Genomic DNA, 24,639 nt, shown 5'->3' on the forward strand with positions numbered 1-24,639 from the left:
AGAGAGAGAGAGAGAGAGAGATTAGAGATTCCTGAGTTCTCCATTTACTTTTGCCCACATAGCATGGTATTACATTTTGTTATTTTATTCTGTCCTAGAAATAATGATACACAAACCTATAATTTTAAAAAAGTAATTCCAAAGCACATGGAAATAAGTTTTCTAGTAATAATTTTTATTGAAAATCATTGTAAGAATAACTGGAGCATTAATATGTTCCACATCATTAAAAGTTATCAAAAATATTCTTAAAAAATAGTAAATAAGTACTGCAATTTAAAAAATTTTTTAAATTTGCTTTATCACATCTCTCGAAGTTTTGGTTAGAGAATTAATGTTTGTTGTAAAAATGAAAATAACTCATGATATAAAAGGTAAATTTCTTCTTCCTTTAATCATACGAAATGATAGAAAACTACTATAAGCAGTTTGATGGGCATTTTAGATGTTCCTTTAATTATATATAATCGCATATGTAATATTTTTCACATAAACATCAAATTATGTTATACTTAATATCCCAAACATTTCTTTTCTATGAACAAAATAATTTGAGACTTTTCCTTGTCAATATACATAAATTTGCCACTCATATATGTTTTTTTCTTTATTTTTTTATTTCAAAATATTAAAAGGGTACACATGCTTTACTTACATGTATACCTTTTATAATGTTTAAGTCAGGGCTTTTAGTGTGTATTTTTCTATTTAAAATTGAAACAAATTTCTCAATATGTTTTCTATTCTCGTCAACTGAGACTCAATCTTTATAAATAAACATTTTTTTACAAAGTAATTATTTTTTTAAAAAGTAGAGAAATTCTTAACTATACAGAAAATGATAGGAGAGGTGAGAGACCAAAACCACAGGAAGAGGATAAAACTATTACTAGGAAAAACATACAAACATTCCTAAGAGATGAAAATCACATCAAGAGAAAAGTTTAACTAAAGACATTTGCAATTTTTAAAAAAATTTATTATTATTATTTTTTTACAGACAGGGCCTCTGTCACCCATGCTGAAGTAGTAGCCTGATGATAGCTTGCCTCAAACTCCTGGACCCAAGCCATCCTTCTGCCTCAGCCTCCTGAGTAGCTGGGACTACAAGTGGGACATGCCTGGCTAATTTTTAAATGTTTTTTGCAGAGACTGAGGTGGTTGTGGGGTGGGGGTTGGGGAGTATCTCTCACCATGTTGCCCAGACTGGTCTTTTTTTTTTTTCCTGAGATAGTTTCACTCTGTTGCCCAGGCTAGAGTGCAGTGGCATCAGCCTAGCTCATGGCAACCTCAAACTCCTGGGCTCAAGTGATCCTCCTGCCACTGCCTCTGCCTCAGCCTCCTAAGTAGCTGGGACTACAGGCGCATGCCACCATGCTCAGCTAATTTTTTTTCTACTTTTATTGCCCAGCTAATTTTTTTCTATTTTTTTTTTTTTTAGTAGAGACAGAGTTGTGCTTTTACGCAGGCTGGTCTCAAACTCCTGACCTCAAGCAATCCTCCCGCCTTAGCATCCTAGAGTGCTAGGATTGCAGGCGTGAGCCACCACACCTGGCCCCAGGCTGGTATTGAACTCAAAGCCACAAGCAATCCACTAGCCTTAGTCTCCCAAAATGCTGGGATTATAGGCTTGAGCCACCATGCCTATTCATTGTGATTTTAATGAGAAAAACATCAGCAAGAAATAATGTCTGAAATGGTAACAAGATAAAGGAGATGGGTCACTCATTCCCATACTTCCACACCAAGATTCAGCATGTGGTACCTTCCATAGCAATCTAGATATAATAATCCATTGACAGTCAAGAAGCCAGAATTTTCTGAAGGAGTTAGGTTAAAAATGTATGGATGTAGGATATTAAGAGAGGTAAATTTCATGAATAGATGAATGGGTGAATAGATAAATTTAATAAATAATAAATAGAAGAAGTTCAGTCTGGTATGAAAAATAAACAAGTAAAATGAAGGGGAATTCCAAGCAGTAGGCAAATATAGTCTCATGAACAAAGTTATAGAAGTTTGAGAAAGCACTGATTGTTTAGGAAGTCTCTGGATATTCTATATCCATACATAGAAGAAAGTAGTAGAAAATAATGTTGGAAAGGTAGAAGTCAGATTTGTGCCAATTCCAAAGACACTGGGGAAATCAACTGAATGTTTTAAGCAAGAGAAAACAACATTAGATAGAATAGAATATGTAATCGAAGAGAATTTGTTAAGCTATTACAATAATGTGATAGAGTAATAAAGGCATGAACTATGGTTCTGAAGGATGAGATGGAGAAGAGGGGAAAAACTATAAGAATGTTAAAGAGGCAGAATCCACAGGATTTAATGACCGACTGGATATGTGGGATCAGCAAGAAGATGGAGTGGAAATTTGTGAATATTCGGGTGAACTATTATAATAAGAAAATTCAAAGGCAAAACAATACATGGAATGAGAGAATCCATATCTGAGAGAACAGAGAGGGCAATGATTAAACAGAATGTCCTGAATGAGAAGAGTTTAAGCAAACACAACTTTTTGAAGATTATCATTAGCATTTCTCAGATTCTGCATTGTCATGAACTAAATAATTTTTGGAAAGATTCAAGTATCATGTTTCAGGGCACTTTTATCACCTTAAGAAAACCTGTAATTCTGTAGAGGACTTCAGATCATATTTTAAATGCATTAACTGAAAGAATAAATTCACTTCTGTATTACTCCTGAGAAGACAGATAAGAGAGATCTGTTCTGAATAAAACTATAGATAATCCCTGGAATGTAGAGAGAGTTGCTGCTGATACTCTAACCTGAGTTGCTAGGGCTTTCATCTACTTAATTATTGGAAAATTCTACTATCTTGTCCCTGTTAAGATTCCAAGGTACTAAGTGGATTTGGGGCTTGAGTTATTTGTAATACATCAAATACAGTATGAATTAACTAATTTGCTTATTTGTTATGGAAGGCCTAAGAAAAACAATCACCAATTACTCTGAAGTAATGCAACTAACAATGTTAACAGACTTTAGGAATCTAACTCTTTTGCAATCAGTCTAGTGCTGCCTGTACAGTTAATGCTTAGCAATTACAGTAAAATCAGAGAATTTCAAACTTTGGAGAACTACTATACTTTTCTTGATCGTTAGCTGCTATTAAGGATCAAAAATGAGGGCAGTCAAATGTATCTATAAGCAGCTCTACAGCTAAATGTATTCCAAGGCACTATATTTCTTAAATTATGTACAATATCTGTCAGTTAATAAGCATGTTAGTAGCTTTTTACTCTTTTGTATTGACTTTTTAAATTATATAAAAAGATCAGTAATATTCTAATTATATTTCCACCATGTTTAGATGGCATCATTCTCTCCTCTATATTCATATAATTGCAATATAATAATTTGAATAACATACAAATAAAAATTCTTAGAGCCATTTAGGGTGGAAACATTTAAAAATTACAAACCTTATAGGTGTTTAGACTCCACTTTCTAACAAGTTCTAACTTTTCCATTGCAGGATTTTTAATTTCATCTGCTAAAATAACTGGTCCGCTTTTTGTCTGTGTTCTCTGGCCACCTGCATGATCATAACAAATGATAAAAACACAATCCAGATAAAGATGAGCAGGGAAAGAAAACAAAACATTGATGTTGTTCATATTATACTACTTATGCATCTATAAAAGGTTCCCACAAAGCAAAGAACTAGAACTTCCTGAAATCATTGAAAATAATTTCCCAATCATTTAAAAACATTTCTGCTATTAAACACAAATGCCATGTGGTTTGTCTGTCTTCTTAAAAAAAAAAATCTGCTGCAATCAGCCTTCTTTCCTATATAAGTTGCTGTTTACTTTAAGAAAAATAAAATTTCCACAACTAATCTTAATGACCCTAATAAGAACTATCTTTGTCAATAAAAAATTTAAAAGCCCATGTATTTCCCCATGGTTATCTCCTTTCACTGTAATACACAGACCAGAACAACAATAGGATGCTGCTATAATTTTGGAGGATTTGAAAACATAATTCAAATTTTATTAAATAGTTCAAGTAGCCATTAAAATTTCTTACCACTAATACAAAAAACTGTGTTGAAACAAGACCTACATTGCACCTCTTTTTTCTCAAGAGACCCAAAAGAAGGGGAAAAAAAAAGCTCCACAAAACAGCAATAATGAATAAAGGCAGTGTAAAGTCCTGACAATGTACTGTTTCAACAATTAAGAATTTATGACATGAAAGCAACTCTACAACAATATAGTTCCTAATAGTAAAATATTTTTCATAGCAGAAAAATGTTTCATAAACATTTATGCTACTAATAATTTGAGATGGAAACTGTGTAATAATTTAAAAAGAACAATGAAATAAGGAAAAAAATGTAAAAATGATTTTAAAAAATTAGAGTTGGCAAAAATTTCTTCTCCCATTTATTCCTATCACCAACCAGATCAATCTTTACCATAGCTTTACCACAGTCTAAAATTGAGAACAGTGTTTAACATGAAACAAATTTAAGAATCTATAAAATTCTCATAGAAATAAAATATGAATGTTAAATTTCATATAAAAAGAAATGTGTTCGGTTTTTCCTTTGTTTTTATATAGGCCAGTATTATTAAAGTGCAAAGTGACACTGATTTCTCAAGTATTTTTCACTGGGTATAACTGACAAATTACATAGTATTTTGTTGCATTCTGCAAACTACTTGTAAGTTGAGGAGAAAATAAGACACAACCTTTTCCACTTAACCCATTCCCCAAATAAACAACCCAATTGTTGAAGCTTCCTTTTTTGTTTAACTGAAAACAGAGAGCAGAGCTGCAAAGCTGAGAGTTCAGGATCAAATAAGTAAACCTCCGTTTTTTAGAGCAAAGAAAGGGTGATTTAAAACAAATCAAATGTCACAATGTTTTTAATTTTAAAACGGATTAAATTCCAGGTTTGAGATATAGCCTAATTACTTTGAAAAGCCAGAAAGATAGGCTATGGCTAGAAAGATTATTTCCCTTATTGTTAATAAAGCAGTCACCAAAAAAGCCAGAACAACACACCCCTAAGAATATAAAGCAAGTGATTATGAAACTAAGGTGAATTAGTTTAGCTTCAGCAGTAGCAAGAAGGGCTGTATCCAATCGTGCAGTGAATACCTGCAGGAACAATTAAATCACTTCCTTGTTGAGCCAGTCGACTAGCTGCAACCCTGCTAGGAGACATAACAGATGGCAATGGTGGTGCTGGGGAACCTGAAAAGGGTAGACATTTAACTTGTGAAAATCCTTCTCCTCCTCTAAATACTGTACATTTTCCTTTAAAATATTCAAGCACCAGGATTGAGAGCTTGAATTAATATAGTTGGTTTCTTGCAGAAAGGACTAAGAAGTGGATCCCACCAGGCTGAGTTCTTTTTAACCAAACTATCAAAACACATAACTATACAAGAAATTTGGCAAGATTACATCTAACAAGGACTTTACCTGGACTCTGCTATTTCCAAAATCAATTAATAGAATGTGATTACAGTCCTATAGTTGAATGATTTAAACCTTAAGTAACTATTTCAAAACTTGCTACTCTTACATACTAAGGAAAAACTCTTCAAATAAAAATCTAAGGGGATGTAGTAAGGGTATTAAAGCTTGCTTATGTGTCTTATGGAAATGTGAATGCATTACAGCAGTCACAGTAATTGTAGCCAAAAGTTTCAAATTATAAATCAAATATCACAAAATATAGCTCATTGCTATTCATAATGTGGATGCAGGGGACCTAAGGCAATTAAGTCACCTGAAAGCTTGTTAGAAATGCAAAATCTCAGGCTCTTCCCCAGACTTATTAAACCTGAATCTGAATTTTCACAAGATACCCTGGGTAATATGTATGTACTCTGAAGTTTGAGAAGTGCTGATGTAGAGTATTTTCTGACTGCTCATATGAATCACTACTGGAGCTTTTAAAACATACTTGGGATATTCCAAAAGATCTACTGATCATCAGTGAAACAGGCATTTGTTGTTTTCTAAATGCCACAAGATGATTCTCAAACACAACTAAATTTGAGAACCAGAACATAATTTTTGAATGAAACACAACTGAGTTTTAAATTCTAACTCTGAGTTTGAAATTCTGGCTCTATCAATCACATAATATCAGGAACATCCTGGCAAATTATTTAACATCTCTGAGCTTTAGTTATCCACACAGTAAGAAATATTAAATACCCAACATTGTTGCTAATGTTCAGCATTAAACCAAAGAGAGTGATAATTAAAAAGAAGTTTAAAAAAAATATGAAAATCCTTCCACAGCTAGCTGACAATATTTTAATGTGTATAATGTGTTTTTATTTCAATTACATTCTTCTCTAGTTCTCTGGAAAACATAATGCATCAAATTCATAATTCAATTTTCTCATAAGAATCAACATCTAGTTTCTTTACTTACAATTAGTAATAATTGGTCATATCCCAGATATAGTAAGTTCTGTTGCATAAACAGTCACCAGTTCTAAGAGTATAAAAATCTTAATTTGGACTGGAACTCACATTAAAATTCAAACCTGCAATAGACCTAAATAGATTGTCGCTATCTTTTAAAGTGAGAGATATTTGTCTCTTTAACCTGTTGAATTATAAAATTTAAAGCTAGAAGGGATGACGGAAATCAACTAGTCTAAACTCTCACACATTAAAATGTAAGAGAAATGAGACCCAGAGAGGTTAAAATGGTTTCTTATTAGAGACCCAGATGTTCTGAACACCATAATATCTCCATTATTAAATTCAATACAGAAAACACTAATCCATAAGTTACTTGCTGAGTTAGAAGGCATTTTAATATGTTATCTAGTCCAATTATCATTTTAAACAAAGACTGCATCTCTACTATCCAAGGCACAAGGGATTCTATTATAAGTATTAAATAAAAGAAGACTACTATAGTGTCATGTCTTGATGACCCCAGGAACAAAGCTCTGTTGTTCTAGTGATTACAGTTTATTAATCTTGCATAAGAAATAATGCTATGGCATAACATGAGATGTGTATAATATATGTAACAAATGATATCTAACTTTCCAAACTAAAATGTCAAATGACGTGGTGCTGAAGTAATGGGGACTTCATCTTTTTTGCTTTACAAAAGGTAATTATCACTTCTTTATAACTTCAATATTTAAACAATACCCAATAAAAAATAACTCTTAAAATGCCAGGATCTTGCTAATTGACTAAATTTGGGAAATTAGATCTGTTTCATCTCAACAACAGAAATCTAGGAATATGAATATATGTATGCAGTGATTGAAATCCCCATTAAAACAAAACCCAGGAACCAAGTACACTTCATTCAAAAGCTTTGATTTATTCATGATTTCCACTATTATTGATTCTACAACATCTTAGTTGTTAGGCAGATTTCAACATTTGTTGTTTTTAGGCTGAATTTCATTTCATTTAGGCTGAATATCATTTCTTCTAAATTTGCTCTATGTATATACAGATGGAAAAGCAGAGATAGATGGAAAATAATATTCATAGTCTTCTTATAACTGCTAATAATAAAAAGCCATTATTTAGTTATAATTCAATCATTTTTCCAGACAGCTAACATAGTCCTAATTCCTTTAACATTTTTTCATAAGACCAATTTTCTAGATTTTAATCATTATGTTGTTCTTTTTCATGTTCATTCCAACTTATCTACATATATCTTAAAATAAGGGCATTTAAAATAATTTTCTCATAATGTTTAATATGAGTATGGCAGAATAATTATCTTTTTAATAACACTGATCAACAATGCAGTTTGGGTTAAAAAATGTTTTATAAACTCAGTTCAAAGAGATGTAAAAAAAAGTATGAAACATACTTTTTATTTCAATTTGAAGGATTAGGATCTATCTATAAGCAAATGAAACTGATTAGTATTTTAATGCTCATGCATAACATTTTATAATGGCCAGTTGATTTCAATTATTGTATACGACTATGTCAGCCAAATAATTTCATGGAAAATATTTAAAATATCTTAATAGTAAAATTAGTTTTTAATTCTATGTTAACACTTAATTTTGAAATTGGTGACTGGTCCAAAATTGCATCAAATTATGCAAAATAAGCGTAATATTTTTAAGTACTCATAATTTTAGGCACTCAGTTCATCCTTCTAAATTCAAAATTATCCCCTATATAAGAATGCCACAATGCTTCAGCATGACTAAGATACTGACATACTTGCTCCCTTTTTATAGCTTCATTTTTCTAAACATAGGAATGAAAAGAGGGAAAAAGTGATGTCACTAGACAGCCCATTCATTTCACAGCCTAGAGTACATGATATTGTACTAGTTTATCCTAAACACCTATTTCCAGGTCTCATATAGTAAAGAATATATTTCAAAATCTAAATTGTTCTTGAATAAAGTATTAGGACCAAGAGTATAATAAAAATACAGAATATTACTACCTACAAGAGGGCTGGATTACAAAGACATAAGGATCTTTTTCTTCATTTTGTGAAATTTTAATGCATCATTAAAATTAATATTATTTCAGTGAACATCAGCTATACTTTACAGCACTGTTGAGAAAATCTATTTTCCACATTCAACGGTTTACATGGTTTTACTTTCTTTGATGTAAAAATTTAAAAAAAGTTATTATAGGCAAAAGTATTAAAAGAGGAGGCATTTTTTTCCTTTTTTTAAAAAATAGACATATATTTAGGATGCATGCAGAAGAGAGTTAATTAATATAGGAGGTCCAACTATCTATCATTAAAAAGGCATGCTTACAAGACTGGCCCTTGGCTGGTATCTGGGAACTAAAATTTTGGAAGGATTTCCCCCATTCCTAGAATGATTAAGAACGGCTCACTGTGCTTCAATTGTTTATACCAACAGTGTGATTTCTGCTGGTTATACCTGCTTTGCTTCTGGAAGTCTAGAATCTTGATACATACTAGGCAGAGGATGCCTATGTCAGTGACCCTCAATAAAAATCCTGAGCACTGTGTCTCTAAATGAGCCTTCCTGGTCAGCAACATTTCACTTACGTTGTAACATCTCATTGCTGGGAAATTCACAATTGGTGTGAGACTGCACTGGGAGAAGACCCTCGGAAGCTTATGCCTAATTTTCCCCTAACTTCATCTTATGTACCTTTTACCTTTACTAATTGTGCTTGGTATTCTTTCACTGTAACAAATCATAGCCATAAGTGTGACTATATACCAAGTCCTGTTAGTCCTCCTAGCAATTTACTGAAGTGAACCTAAAGGTAGTCTTGGAGACTTCCTATATAGCAGGTACAGGAGGAAAGAGAAAAGTTCATTTTCCTATTTGCTTTGAAATAGGAAATATGTATTTATACAAATCAACATTGATTTAAGATATAACATAAATTTTGTGGTTGTAAGTTAAAATAATCCAAATCTACATTTTTGAGTTTTTATTTCAATGTTTCAAAGCCAATTCTCAAATAATATTTAGTGAAATTATGCATATTGATCTATTTATATGAAGATTATTAAAACAATCTCTAAATTAAATTGAAGAGAAAAAGGACTGTGTTTATATTCAGTGTTTTATCACAGAATCAAAGGGCTCGATTCTTGTACTCTATTAATAAAAGTAGCATTTGGTGAACTCCCATCCTCCATCCCGCCATCTTTACAAATACATGGGCTCTTACCTTGAAATGCTCCTGCTTCAATAACCCCCTCTTTGGTACTGTCAAAGCCATGAGATGTAATTTGGGTTTCTGAGAGACCAAGTCCAGATGGTAATGAACGCTTCAAATCCTTAGCAACATTTGAATAAAAGAAAAAAATCTTTGTAAAAAATCCCATATCACATAATGATTTAGAATAATTGTGTCCTTTGAATCACATCTTAAATGTTTTTTCTCTCTACTATGTAGTATTTCTTTAGGCTGTCATGGCATTCTATAATGATGTATAATCAGCAGCAGATACAGCAAGATTTGCTATTAAGCAGTACATTGTATGTCACATACAACACACTTCATTATTCTGGAACTAAGCAGCAGGCATATATTAAAATTTAATTAAAAATTTTAATCTGATACATCAGCAAAATCATTTTAATTAACAAAATTAAGATCACTAAAATGTCATGTCCAATATGTAAAAACTGACTGATGTCTATATAATCATGGTGAGCCTGGCTAATGCTTAGTATAAACAAATCATTCATTTGCAATGTTAATTTTTCTTCAATTTCAAGGTTAGCTAGGTAAATTGGGCTTCTCTGACTTCAATCAGGATGAGGTAAAGGAAATCCTTTTATTTAGATTTATTTTAAACACTGATACTAGTTAAATTAACTGCAAATTAACTTATAATTGAATCTTAACTATAGTAAAAATAATATTCAACATTAAGTCTTTTTTTTTTTTTTTTTTTTTTTGAGACAGAGTCTCGCTTTGTTGCCCAGGCTAGAGTGAGTGCCATGCCGTCAGCCTAGCTCACAGCAACCTCAAACTCCTGGGCTCAAGCAATCCTGCTGCCTCAGCCTCCCAAGTAGCTGGGACTATAGGCATGCACCACCATGCCCAGCTAATATTTTCTATATATATTAGTTGGCCAATTAATTTCTTTCTATTTTTAGTAGAGATGGGGTGTCGCTCTTGCTCAGGCTGGTTTCAAACTCCTGAACTTGAGCAATCCGCCCGCCTCCCAGAGTGCTAGGATTACAGGTGTAAGCCACCACGCCCGCCCGTCTGGCCAACATTAAATCTTAGAGCTTAAAAAGAATGGAAAGTCAAGAAGCATAACTGTCTTTAAAAGGTACAAACTCAGTTAAGCATATTTGAAAAAATTTTGTCCAGAACCTTGTGAATTAAATTTCAGGGCTTAGTAATTATTAGGCAAACAGGCCAAGTAAAACTATGTAAAATCACCAGGAACGAAAGCTTAGGCTATAGGTTGTTGGCTGTATGTGATGCAATTGCATTAATAATGCAGACTTAAAACTGGCCTATCCACATGATCAGAGCTTCAAAGAAAACAAACTGAAATGAAGGTACTAAATCTAAAATAAAATCAGTTTTCTCTTTACATTTATTAAACTTTCATGATAATTCCAGGGCTACGACAAATTATAAGTAAATACAGCTAATGATTAAGCTTAAAGTTTTAGAATGATCATAGTTTAAGATAGATTTTTGATCATAAAGATTTATAATTAGTGTTATATATTCTTTCTAGGCCATCACAGCTCTTTCAATGTAATGGTAAAGAACAAAGCCTACAACAGAAGTCCAGGATATTTCTCCAGAAAGGGAGTTATACTTTTTTTTTAACCTAGGATAAGACATATACATCTTAACAGGTGAATGCAACATATAATCAAACAGGAAAATACTTATAATGTATTTAAGATTCAGAAGAAAGAATGATCAGTATGTATTAAATAGAAGAAAACTCTTCACGGAAGAGATGGATCCTAAGCTGCATTAATGACCAACGTGGAGGATATGGAATGTTTGCAAGATGGAATAGGGTGAGGAAGGAATATTCTCAACCTAACAGAAAAAGTTACGGGGGAAGGAGCGGAAGCCCTGGGCAGTCATTATTTTATTGGCATAGCATGCAGTCCAGCTGACAGATGGGGGTAAATGAATCAGAAGGAGGCCAGGTAATAAAATACCAAGGTAGGGAATTTGGCCTTGATTGAATTATGAATGTTTGGAATAGCAGGCTTACTTGATTTGGTTAAAGGACTGCTTAAAAATATTAATTTGGCAGATGTGTAAGAACAGTTTGGAAGAGTTAGAAACTGGGGCAAGATCAATCCTAACATACCACTACACCTCAGGTATTCAATAACTACAACCTAGGATCAGAGAGGTGGCCAAAAGAATGGAAAGAATTAAATTTAGGAATAATTAAGAGTAATTAAAATACAAGCTTTTAATGAAAAGTCAGGATACAGCCATGTGTTAAGTACAATAATAAAGTGGAATGGCTGAGATAACATATACTACTGAAATAAGAGGCCCTTAGAGAAGTTACTTTCCATAATCACAAACCAGGATGCAAAGGGGTTATTTAAACCACTAGTCAAGAGGATCTGATTCTAAATAATTACATGTACTCTGCTACTAAAGTAAAAATATTATAGGACAAGTTAAGTGACATTTATGTTGTATAATACAATTTAAACACATTATTTTGGAATGTTTCCTGAAGTTTCTATCTGGATTCTAATATTCTCCTAACTTCTAAATGTATCTATGATGTTTTTCTTGATCAATGCATTAGCAATCCTCAATTAACTTATTTTCCTGAAATTTTTCACTATTTTTAATTTGGAACCTGTTAACTTACACAAAGTGGCAAAAACACAGTGAGAATGACTAGGTTAAATCATTCCTATACTCCTGAGAAAAGGCATATGCTTTATTATTAAGAAATAAAACAAAACACTTTCTGAAAATGAATAGAATCTTCAAGGTGGCTAACTAAGCATGCTTTTCTCTACTTTGAGATCATCTTTGGAGGAATCTCTGGGACTATATTAAGATTGGGTACTCAGGTCTAAAGAGTGCTGAATCTCTATCACTAAACTTCCTTAATTTAACCATAAACATTTATAGGAATATATAATTTCAAATTAAAGAATAGGAATTAAAATAATTCCCATTCTGGAATGTCCTTGAGTTTTAATTCTTGAATATTTTCACTAAAGCATTTTAATAACTGAAGTATTAAAAAGCCAATTGGTTCAATTAAATTAAAAATGGTTTTAGAAATTCCCTCCAGATCCTAACCCCTCCTAAGATTGGAAAAACAAACACCCATATATTGACTTCCTACTATCTTTCTAGCATGTGTAGGCTGTATATAAAATCTGAAAATTTACCTTGTCATAATAATCACATGATAGCATTAAAGGATCTTTGCTTAGTTTTAGAAATTTTGTAATTTTATCTATTCAACCTTAAATCTCCTCAACCTTAAAACTCCAACTTTGGAAGTTGGTTTCCCTTTTTTAGCCTATCTGTTCAGTTACTAAGTGATTTATTATTGGAAATAAATTAAACAGAAGGGATTAAATGGCTCCTTAATCCTACAGTTCCTGACCTTGGGATTTTATCATACCAGTGTGTTCACTGGTAGTGAGGTGGGTGTTATATGATTTGTTACTAATAGTAGTTGAAAGTAAAATATTTATCAACTTCAGTGTGAAAAGTATTTTTATTATGGTAGGTTCAAGGTAATCTCTATAATTTACTTTTTAGTTGCATTCCAATATGCTTTCTGTACTGAGAGATACAAGATGGAGTTTCAGGAGGCAAATGAGATTGTTTAGCACTTTGGATATCAGTGAAAATGTCTGAGAACTGGTTATGATTTCAAATACCTCCATTATTTTAAAAAATAATAATTAACAATCATCTGATGAGCCAGTTTGATGTAATGGATGCAATGTGGCCTCTGAAGTCGGGTCAGATAAACCCAAGTTTAAATACTGGCTCTGTCACTTAATGGTGGCATGCATGATCTCAGGCAAGTTCTCTGAATTGCTGAGTTTCTTACTGTAAAATGGGGATGTTAAGGGAAGTACCACACCATAAAATATGGCACTTAATATTATTAATTTCCTTCCTCACCATCCCAACTTGTAAATAGAACTATTCTGGAGATTAGAAGTTGGAGCAGTAAAAGATTGTTTTTCAATAATTAAAATTGAGCATTATATGTAAGAATGTATTTTCATATCTTTTAGGATGAATGACTTTTATTTTTTGAGTGACAAGCACAGTAGAATACAACAATCATGAAATGTTAAGCATACTCACCCTTAGTATTATGTTCACAATGCCATCTTAATTATTACTATATTAGAGCATGCCTATTCTAAAAACTACCATATAATTAACTTATGATATCCATTGACTCTAAAAAGAGGAATAAAACAGAGGTTAGAAGTCTGAGAGATCTGAGTTTTAAATGTATATTAAACCTCAGCGTATAAAATGATAATATCTTTAACAAAAACACTTTGTGAGTATGGAGGGAGATAGGGAAAAATGTGGGCAAGACATGCTTTAAAGGGAAGGTAATTGAGTTTAATACAAAAAGTAAGGAATATATAAAGAACAAAGAAACAACAACAACAACAACAAAAAAAAAAAACAAAGGAAAAGGCCAAGAATTTTTTCAGAAAATAATCTCCTGTCCTTTATGTAAAACAGCTGTTTAATCTGAAAAGCACTAAGGCCTTCCTTAAACCTAAGCTGCAATTAACAGGAGGAACCAAACCAAAGGTGGTACATGTGAGTCCATTCTGATTCTGAAGAGTATTAGCATTTTGATTATGGTCTGGAAGCTAAGTCACAAAGTGATTTGGGCTATATGACAGAAATGGATGACCTGTGAGATAACAATCAGGATTTTATGAGCTTGTGGATTGTTTTTTATAAAATACTCATTCTCTAAGTAATATAATACAGTCTCATAGTTCACAAAAACTTAAAATGTACCTTCTTTACTAACTCTTAAATTTTTTCAGTGTCTCAGTTATAAGGCTGAGCCTAGCTTAGCAACTTTTTAAATATCTGCTACTGAATCTACTCCTATATTTCAGAGACAATGAGTTCATTTATAACCAACAACATAAAATCCCTAATTTGCATTTTTATGTTGCTGACATTCAACTCAAGTTTAACACTTTGCAAGCCTGAGCTTAACAATTGTATAATAAAATGGAATAAACATAGTTAACTTTCTATTCAAGCCACTAGGATAATGCTGGAGTATTTAATAATTAAAAAAAAATATATTTTCAAACAATTAAGCTAAAACAAAATGTTTTTTAGTAAAAGCTCTAAATAAGTTTCACATATAATTTAGTTACTTTTCAAAAGATATAAAGTAATATTTGTAGTAATGGCTTTCATAAAGCTGTGAAGGGGTGTTAATTTTAAATTAAAATAATTTGCTCTATTTTGCAAATTTTAATAGAAATTAGAATAAGAATGACCTTAAAAACACAAGTTTAGAACTTAAAATTAAGCATAGTAATCTACTTTTTTTTTTTGAAACAGAGTCCTGCTTTGTTGCCCAGGCTAGAATGAGTGCTGTGGCATCAGCCTAGCTCACAGCAAACTCAAACTCCTGGGCTCAAGCAATCATGCTGCCTCAGCCTCCCAAGTAGCTAGGACTACAGGCATGTGCCACCATGCCCGGCTAATTTTTTCTATATATATTAGCTGGCCAATTAATTTCTTCCTATTTTTAGTAGAGATGGGGTCTCGCTCTTGCTCGGGATGGTTTTGAAGTCCTGACCTTGAGCAATCCTCCCACCTCAGCCTCCCAGAGTGCTAGGATTACAGGCGTGAGCCACCGCACCCGGCCTAGTAATCTACTTTTGAAGAACTAAAGTTAATGCAAAACCAACACATAAAGAACACAAAATGTTCAGCAAATTTGCTTTAAATACACATCCTTAATAAGAGACACAACACTGGAATACATAAGGAGAACTAGAGATTAATCCTATCCTTTAACTTAGGGTTAGGAGGAGATATTTTGAATAAAGGAGTGATTCTCAAAGCATATACTTTGAGAATTATAGAATACTTGGAGAATTCTACAAATTACACAAATTCTCCAAGTATTGTATAAATTACAGAAACTCCCTTCTCCCTTACTTTCCTTACACTACATTCTCCCAGTTTTCCTCCCATCTACCTTTAAGAATAGCTTGGTTTTCTTTACTGATCTAGTTTCTCTACCAGAAAAAGTCCTAAGTCTTAGTTCTCTTCTTCCCTTGGAGAGTTGTTTCCCTTGTCTCTAGTGCTGTCAGCCCTGCAATTCAATCTTCAGACTGTAGCCAGAAATAATTTTCTAAAATGCAAATCTGATTGAGACGCTTTCATTTTTACATTATTTAGTGGCTCTCCATTATCTTTTGAGTGAAGTTGAAACCCCTCAACATGGTTTTAAGGTTTTGTAGGACTAGTCCCTAAATATCATTTCTCACACACCTGCCCCCACATTCTCCACCCTAACAATAGTAATTTCCAATTCTGTGGTCTTGTACCTGGCCTCAGGTCTTTATGGTTGCCTCTGATGGGGAATATTCTTCACTCTTCATCTGGCTAGCTCCTCCTTCAGATCTCAGTCTAGATAGCAATTCCTAGGCAATCTTTCTATACTCCTCTATATACCTGTTCTGAGACCACGCTATACTTGACTAGTATATCACTTGTCACACAGTACTAAAATTAATTTGTCTATATTTTCTTCCCACATTCCCAAGACTGTTCTCTAAGACCAGAGAGCTTATCTGTCTTGTTCCCCTTTTATATTCCTGACATCTAACAGAGTGCCTATTACTTCATTTACTAAGAAATTTTCTTAATTTAAAACATCTCATCCTGCAAAATGAGCAAAACCTTCCAAAGCATCTACATAGTATAATTTTTAAAGAAACAAATTGAAAACTTATGTTAATGTTCTATAAATTTTAGTAATTTATATTCCCCGTTGTTGTTTTAACATTTAGGTGTCTATAAGGAATATCTTCCAGAAGCAAAGCTATTACAAACAGGCCTCCACATCCCCAGTTCTGCAACATCATTAACCTCCCCATAGTGGCCTCTCTACAATTACCTTGAGCCAAAGCCAATTATCCTCCAACATTCTACTGTAGAAGGCACGGTCAGCATTTCCTCAGCTCTCTACTGTACTTCTAAACAACCAGTTCTCAAAATTTAGTTTCAGTTAGAATCACCTGAGGATCCTGTTATAATGTAGATTCCTTTTAGCTGCTCACTGTGATTCTCATTTAGTTGGAGTGTGGAGCCCACGAACAGTGATTTTGATGTAGGCGATCCTTGGTCTATTTTGAGGAACCTGTTGTAGAGAACTGCCTTCCTATTCTTGTGCAACACTGACCCTCACCCTGGTTTCCTGTGTGCCACTCTATCTCACTGCCCTCTTTCCCACCTCAGCACTATCATCTACCTTCTTTCCAGTCAATTCCATATACTTGTTGAAGGCTTTGGCATATCTAGGGCTTGTGCTCTACCCGTAACTCTCACCATCACCTTTTAGGGAATAATTATACGTTCAATTAGCAATTCCTTCCAAACTGATATATAAGCTATCTAAGCTGAAAGTTTTCACAAATCATCAAAAATATAGTATACTAATGGTATGTAGTATATTACTATATTTTAAAATATAAATTATAAAATACTAAAATTGAAATAAAATTTATTGCACAAGGCTACCTACCTATGTTGATGCAAAATGATGGGGTATAGTAATAACAATATGTAAAGGTATATAATTTTTTTTCCTCAGTATACTTCCAGAAATGTCTAAAGTTGGTAATTTGAATCAGGTTTGGAAATTTGTAGTTAGACAAAGCGCCTAAAAAGTGTGAGGGCAGATAAAAAATATATAAGACTTAGTACAACCCAACCTATGCCTTAGTCTCAGATTTGATTAACCTCTTCTTCTCTAATACCTTTCATCTTTTCATACCCCATTCCAATCAGGCAACCTAAACTTGAATGGCCACCCTTTGGACCTTGTCAAGCTTTACTCAGGAAGCAACACTTCTGAATCTCACTTTAAGTGAGTAAGTCTAATAACTCTATGATTACAATCTCCCCCTATATCTGTTATTCCACCTGATCAAGAGATCTGTTTTTTCCATTTTATTCATTCTCTCTCTCTCTCTCTCTCTCTCTCTCTCTCTCTCTCTCTCTCTCTCTCTCTCTCTCTCTCTCTCTCTCTCTCACACACACACACACACACACACACACACACAATCTCCCTATCTCATTCAATAAACATTTAACAAGAACTTCTAGTACCACTACCTTGTGGCGGTTCACTGCCTACCCTCGGACTTACCCACTCCCACCCCCTTAGTCTAGACTGTATTAATAAGTAGATCACAAGTTTGATAAGAAATCATATATCAATCTGCATCGAAGAAATACTGAATTCATTCAGAGACTATCACTATGGAAATACCTGTATGTCTCTAAATTCAAAACAATTCCTCCTAGAGATCAAGAAACTTATTCACACTAGCTTTTGTTATAAATAAGGAAACAATCTACAGATTACAATTAAGATAGATAAGGTTTTAGCCTTTCGTTATGAATTATATTTTCAATGGGAATCTCAATCCAGACTTAATTTAATGTATGTGTATATAATAAAGACATATATTTAAAGTTTTAATTTGTGGTAATAGTATTGAGAGTATGGTCTACTGCTGAAAAGCAAACACAATACTAAGAAGAATCTAGATTTGCATGGGTTAAGCAATCCTTAAAAAACATTTGCCATGGCCGGGAGTGGTGGCTCACGCTTGTAATCCTAGCACTCTGGGAGGCCGAGGCGGGTGGATTGCTCAAGGTCAGGAGTTCAAAACCAGCCTGAGCAAGAACGAGACCCTGTCTCTACTATAAATAGAAAGAAATTAATTGGCCAACTAATATATATAGAAAAAAATTAGCCGGGCATGGTGGTGCATGCCTGTAGTCCCAGCTACTCGGGAGGCTGAGGCAGGAGGATTGCTTGAGCCCAGGAGTTTGAGGTTGCTGTGAGCTAGGCTGACGCCATGGCACTCACTCTAGCCTGGGCAACAAAGCGAGACTCTGTCTCAAAAAAAAAAAAAAAAAACCAAAAAAACAAAAAAAACATTTGCCATACCTCTGAAAGGGTCCAAGATAAACATCTGGTAAAAACTGGACTTCTGAAAAAGCCCCCATCAAATCAATGTTGCCATTGACTGAGCAACTAGATTTTTTAGATGTAATGTGGAAACATTATAATATATTAAATATATAGTATGGAGACAGAGTGTCATGTGCATTCAAACTCTAGGATAGGATGGCTGAGGTAGAAAAGATGGCAAATTTTAAGTTCTTATAATTCTTTCTTTTATTGAGCAACTACTGTGAACTATAAATTGTGCTGTGTGAACACACTGTCTCTGACCTAACAGTGATTCCAATCTTTTGGGAAAAGAAGATAAATAAATGATAAATGAATGAATGACAAATAAAAAGCAGATAAATAATTTATACCATAAGGTTGGTGAGGGTGGGGGTTGGAGAGTGGAAGTATGTCTAAAACAGTGTTATGACAATTTCTTATATTCTATTTATTTTCCAAATCTTCTCTACACTGGTAGAGTATGTTATTTCAGACTGCTAAGTACAGGGGAATGAACAAAACTACTTAGTTCAACAAATGAATTAAAATTAAAACAACAACAACAAGACTGCATATACACAAACCCAAGCAACAACATATGCAAGAAAATTAAGGACACAAGATGAACCAAATCTAAGATTACAATATCCCTTCCCTGTTTTTCCACACAAGTCTAGAAACTTTGTTTCTAGTCCTGGCTCTAATATGAGTGCACATTCACTAACCAAACACTTATTGAAAACCTGTATATCTATATGTGCCAGGCTCTAGAAACAAGGTAATGAATGAAAAAGTTCTTCCCTTACTACACTTATAGTCAAATCACATTAGCACAGCTATTTAATATTGAGTAATTCTCTCACAACTTCAAGGGCCTTTCTTCTGTTCTAAAATAGCTAGACTCAGAGATCTCTAAGGTACTCCTACTGAACTAACTCAAAACTTACAGACCAGAAGTTCTTTAGACCCAGGAAACCAAAGAACCCATACTTAGGGGGTCCTAAGCTCCCTAAATTTGAACACATAATTTAGAAGTTTTGTGTATGTGTACTCTTTTTTTAAAGAAAAGGTTCATAAGTGAAAAACCTAAATTATAAATTTTTGTTTTGGACCTTCCACAGGAAAAGTTTCACTGTAGCTACATTTAATAGGATAATTTCTCTAAATCTGCTAATTATAAATTAATTCACAAGAACTTTCAATCATATGTAGCTAATATTTGCTTCCTTTCTCTTTTTTTTTTTTTTTTGAGACAGTCTTACTCTGTTGCCCAGGCTAGAGTGGCATGGTGCCAGCCTAGCTCACAGCAACCTCAAACTCCTGGGCTCAAGCGATCCTCCTGCCTCAGCCTCCCCAGTAGCTGGGACTACAGGCATGAGCCACCATGCCAGGCTAATTTTTACTATATATTTTTAGTTGGCCAATTAATTTCTTTCTATTTATAGTAGAGACGGGGTCTCGCTCTTGCTCAGGCTGGTTTGGAACTCCTGACCTTGAGCAATCCTCCCGCCTCCATCTCCCAGAGTGCTAGGGTTACAGGCGTGAGCCACCGCACCCGGCCTATTTTTTATTTATAAGCAGAAATACTTTTGCTGTAAAAAAAAAAACTGGACTAGGATTATTATCCTCTGCACATCTAACTATTGCCCCATCTACATAAAAAGAGTAACAAACCTAGAAACATTAGCATATGAGGTAATGACTAAATTGCTGGCAAGGGGATTTCTAGGTCTACATAAATCTAAATGTTGAATATGAGCCTAACCAGGGCCTCTCTTAGGACAGACTAAAAACAGAAGTCAAATGAAAAATCAAACATCTTCAAAGAACAAAATAAAAAATTTGACAATTTCATTGCCTGTGCCACAGTGACACCAGCCGGCCAGCCAAGTTATGACAACTTAATAAGCTACCATTTGATGTTATTGAAGTGTATAATACAGCATGCATTAAATAAATAAGATTTCAAACAACAAACAGGTAAAAAAAAAAAAAGGAAGGTGTATGTAAGTAAAGTACATCAAAAAACTTTGGTATGATCCAATCTTACATTTGAATATATTCCAATGCTAAGTGATCATCTGACACTTATTTTCCCTATAAAACTTTATTTCTATTAAAATAGAAAAATGGACTTGAAGTTAAAAGTAATTTCCTGTTTATTGCTCAGGAAAATAAAGGCAGAAAAATGAGCCAAAATTTAGGCAAACATATTCTTAACAAATCTTTTTTCTTTTTTTGAGACATAGTCTGACAGTGTTGCCCTGGGCTAGAGTGCCGTGGCGTCAGCCTAGCTCACAGCAACCTCAAACTCCTGGGATCAAGCAATCCTTCTGCCTCAGCTTTTCAAATAGCTGGGACTACAGGCATGTGTTACCATGCCAGGCTAATTTTTTATATATATTTTTAGCTGCCCAATTCATTTCTTTCTATTTTTAGTAGAGACGGGGTCTTGCTCTTGCTCAGGCTGGTTTCGAACTCTTGACCTTAAGTGATCCTCCCGCCTTGGCCTCCCAGATTGCTAGGATTACAGGCATGAGCCACCGCGTGCCCTAACAGATCTTGAGTGTAATTTATTCAAAATAGTCAAAAGATGCTTTTGAAATATTATTTTCACTCATAGGGAAAAGAAGTACATAGCTAAGTTTTATTTTAATTAAAGGATATTAAATATGTAAAAGACTCACATGATGTGCATATTTTTAATAAGAGCAGGTACAAACAGAAACAATGAAGTTTTATTATATTGAATTTCTTTGGGGAGGTGAAGTAGAGTATACTGGTTGAAATGGATTATTGCTTTTATGGAGGCCTGCCCACTGATGAAGTTCACATCTAGTAAGGGGAGACCTCCAAGACAACACCTCCTTTTTCCCTTCTTTACACCTTCCAAAAGAGAGTGAAATAACATTGCAAAGGGATCTTCAAAAGGAGAATTTTATATTAACCCATGAGTAAATTTATAAAGGAGCAAGTTATTCACTTTGATTGCATAAGCAAAGAATGTATACTGATATATTACAGCTTAATTCACTTCACTTTAATAAAAATTTTTATTCTAAAGTTATAATCAATCTGAAAGGAGGAAAAAACTTTTTTCAGTACTGCTCAAAGGCAAGTAAAGGTTCTTAACTAAAGGCTCTGGGTTCAAGGTACAGGCGTCCTTGAAGAACAAAGCTGGAGGAATTAACTATCACATATCAAAGTTGGGTCGTAGCTAGTAAATAAGGAAGACAGTGGTATTGTTTTGAGGAACACACACATACACACAGACACACACCTGCAAGTTTGTGCCCTTTGACCAACATCTCCCCACCCTCCCCATGATCACCCTTCTACTCTCTGTTTCTATGAGTTCAACATTTTTTATATGATCTCATATCAGTGAGATCATACAGTGTCTTTCTGTCTCTGGTTTATTTCACTTAGCATAATATCTTTCAGCTTCATCCATATTGTTTCAAATGGCAGGAGTTTCTCCTTTTATAAGGTTGAATAATATTCCATTGTGTGTATATGTGTGTGTGTATATACATACACACATTTTCTTTATCCATTCATCCATCAATGGACATTTAGGTTGTTTCCATATCTTGGCTATTGTGAATAATGCTGCAATGAATAGGAGAGTGCAGATATCTCTGAGATAGTGATTTTATTTACTTTGAATATATATACAGAAGTGAGATTGCTGGATCTTATAGTTCTATTTTATTTTGGTTTTTTGAGGAATCTCCATATTGTTTTCCATAATGGCTGTACCAATTTACATTTCCACCAACAGTGTGCAAGTCCCCTTTTTTCCATATCCTCACCAACATTTCTCTTTTAACTTTTTGATATAGCCATCCTAACAGATGTGAGGTGATACCTCATTGTGGTTTTGATTTGCATTTCCCTGATGATTAGTGATACTGAGCACCTTTTCATATACCTGTTGGCTATCTGTATTTCTTTTTTGGAAAAATGTCTACTCAGATCCCATTTTTAAATTGGGTTATTATTTTGCTATGGAGTTATATGAGTTATTTATATACTTTGGGTATTAAACCCCTTATCATATACATGGTACGCAAATATCTTCTCACATTCCATAGACTACCTTTGTTTCTATTTCCCTTGCTATGTAGAAACTTTTTAGTGTGATGTAGTCCTTACTTGTTTATTTTTGCTTTTGTTGCCTATGCTTTTGATGTCATATGCAAAAAACCACTGCCAAGATCAATATCACGGAGCTTTTTCCAGTTGTTTTCTTCCAGAAGTTTTATAGTGTCAGGTCTTACATTTAGGTCTTTAATTCATTTTTAGGTAATTTTTGTGCATGGTGTAAGATAAAGATCCAATTTCATTTTTTTGCATGCAGACAGAAAAAACAGTCTTTTCAATAAACAGTGCTGGATCATCTGGATATTTACATGAGGGGGGAAGAAACAAATCGTGATCCCTATTTCACACTGTACACAAAAATTAATTCAAGATGAATCACAGACCCTAGTGTGTGAAGCAAAATAATACAACTTTTAGAAGAAATAGAGTGTCTTCAAGATACTGGAGTAGGCAAAGATTTCTTAAACAGGACATGAATATCACTACAGAAGGAAACATTGCTAAACTGGACTTCACAAAAATTAACAACTTCTATTTATCAAAAGATATCATTAAGAGAGTACAAAAGCATGACAGACTGAAACAAGATACTTGCAATATACACATCCAAATAACTTATACCCAGAATACACAAAGAACTCCTACAAATAAATTAGAAAAAGTAATATACCCAGTAGAAAAATGGGCAACAGACTCAGAAGGCACTTTATAAAAGACAATATCCAATGGTTAATAAAAATATGAAAATATGCTCAACATCATTAGTCACCAGGGAACTGCATATTAAAACCATAATGGGACACCATTATGCCTCCATCAGAATGGCTAAAATTATCATCTCTGACACTATTAAGAGCTAGTAAGGATGTGGAACAACTACTAATACAACTATCATCTGTTGCTGATGGAACTGTTAACTAGTTCAACCACTTTCCAAACATTCATATACTCATGACCCAGAAATTTCACTCTAAGGTATGTACCTAATAGAAACAGATAATCGTGTACCCTAAACAACCTGTACAAGCATGGTCACAGCAGCTTTATTTATAATAGTCATAAACTCAAAATAACCTAGATACTCATCAACTGAAGAATGGATATACAAATGTGGTATATTAACACAATGGAAAACTATACCATAATTTAAGACTGAAATATTGCCATAAGCAGCAATATGAATGAATCTCAAAATGAGATAATAATGTTGAATGAAAGCCACTCAAAAAAGAGTATATACTGTATTATTCCATTGATATGTAGTTCAGAAACAGTCAAAAGCACTCTAGGAACATAGAGTTAGGTTAAGGGTAGTTACCCAGGGATGAAGGGAGGTGTATTGCCTAGAAGAGGACATGAGAGCCTTCTGAGGTCCTGGAAATGTTCCGGGTGGTAGTTCCATTGAGCAGTACACTTAACACTTGTGGGGTTTTTTTTTGTTTGTTTGTCTGTTTGAGACAGGGTCTTGCTCTGTCACCCGGGCTAGAGTGCAGTGGTGTCATCATAGCTTACCACAACCTCAAACTCCTGGGTGGGCTCAAGTGATCCTCCTGCCTCAACCCCCTGTGTAGCTAGGACTACAGGTGTGCACTAACATGCCTGGCTGATTTTTCTAATTTTTTGTAGAGATGGGGTCTTATTCTTGCTCAGGCTAGTCTTGAACTCCTGGCCTCAAGTAATCCTCCAGTTTTAGCCTCCCAAAGTGCTAGAATTACAAGCATGAGCCACCCTGCCTGGACCATTTGTGCTTTCCACTGTGTATAAGCTATATCTCAAAAAAAGAACAAGAAAAAGAATAGGCTTAAGGTGGCAGGCAACTTCT

General features: G+C 33.9%; 1 protein-coding gene across 8 annotated transcripts in view; it reads right to left on the reverse strand.

Annotated features, from left to right (window-relative positions):
- ARFIP1 (ARF interacting protein 1) overlaps nucleotides 1–24,639 on the reverse strand; it is a 90,108-nt gene that overhangs the window by 29,994 nt on the left and 35,475 nt on the right. For 5 of the 8 annotated variants that reach the window (XM_012783688.2, XM_012783689.2, XM_012783686.2 and 2 more), the window contains 3 exons: nucleotides 9,689–9,797; nucleotides 5,147–5,242; nucleotides 3,457–3,569 (listed from right to left, as the gene is read on the reverse strand). In XM_012783688.2, the coding sequence (XP_012639142.1) occupies nucleotides 3,457–3,569; nucleotides 5,147–5,242; nucleotides 9,689–9,797 (318 nt within the window). The remainder of the gene's footprint in view (nucleotides 1–3,456; nucleotides 3,570–5,146; nucleotides 5,243–9,688; nucleotides 9,798–24,639) is intronic. The other 3 variants (XM_012783691.2, XM_012783692.2, XM_012783690.2) reach the window with 1 other exon arrangement.

The sequence above is a fragment of the Microcebus murinus genome, chromosome 15, assembly GCF_040939455.1.
Source record: "Microcebus murinus isolate Inina chromosome 15, M.murinus_Inina_mat1.0, whole genome shotgun sequence".
Lineage (NCBI taxonomy): Eukaryota > Metazoa > Chordata > Mammalia > Primates > Cheirogaleidae > Microcebus > Microcebus murinus.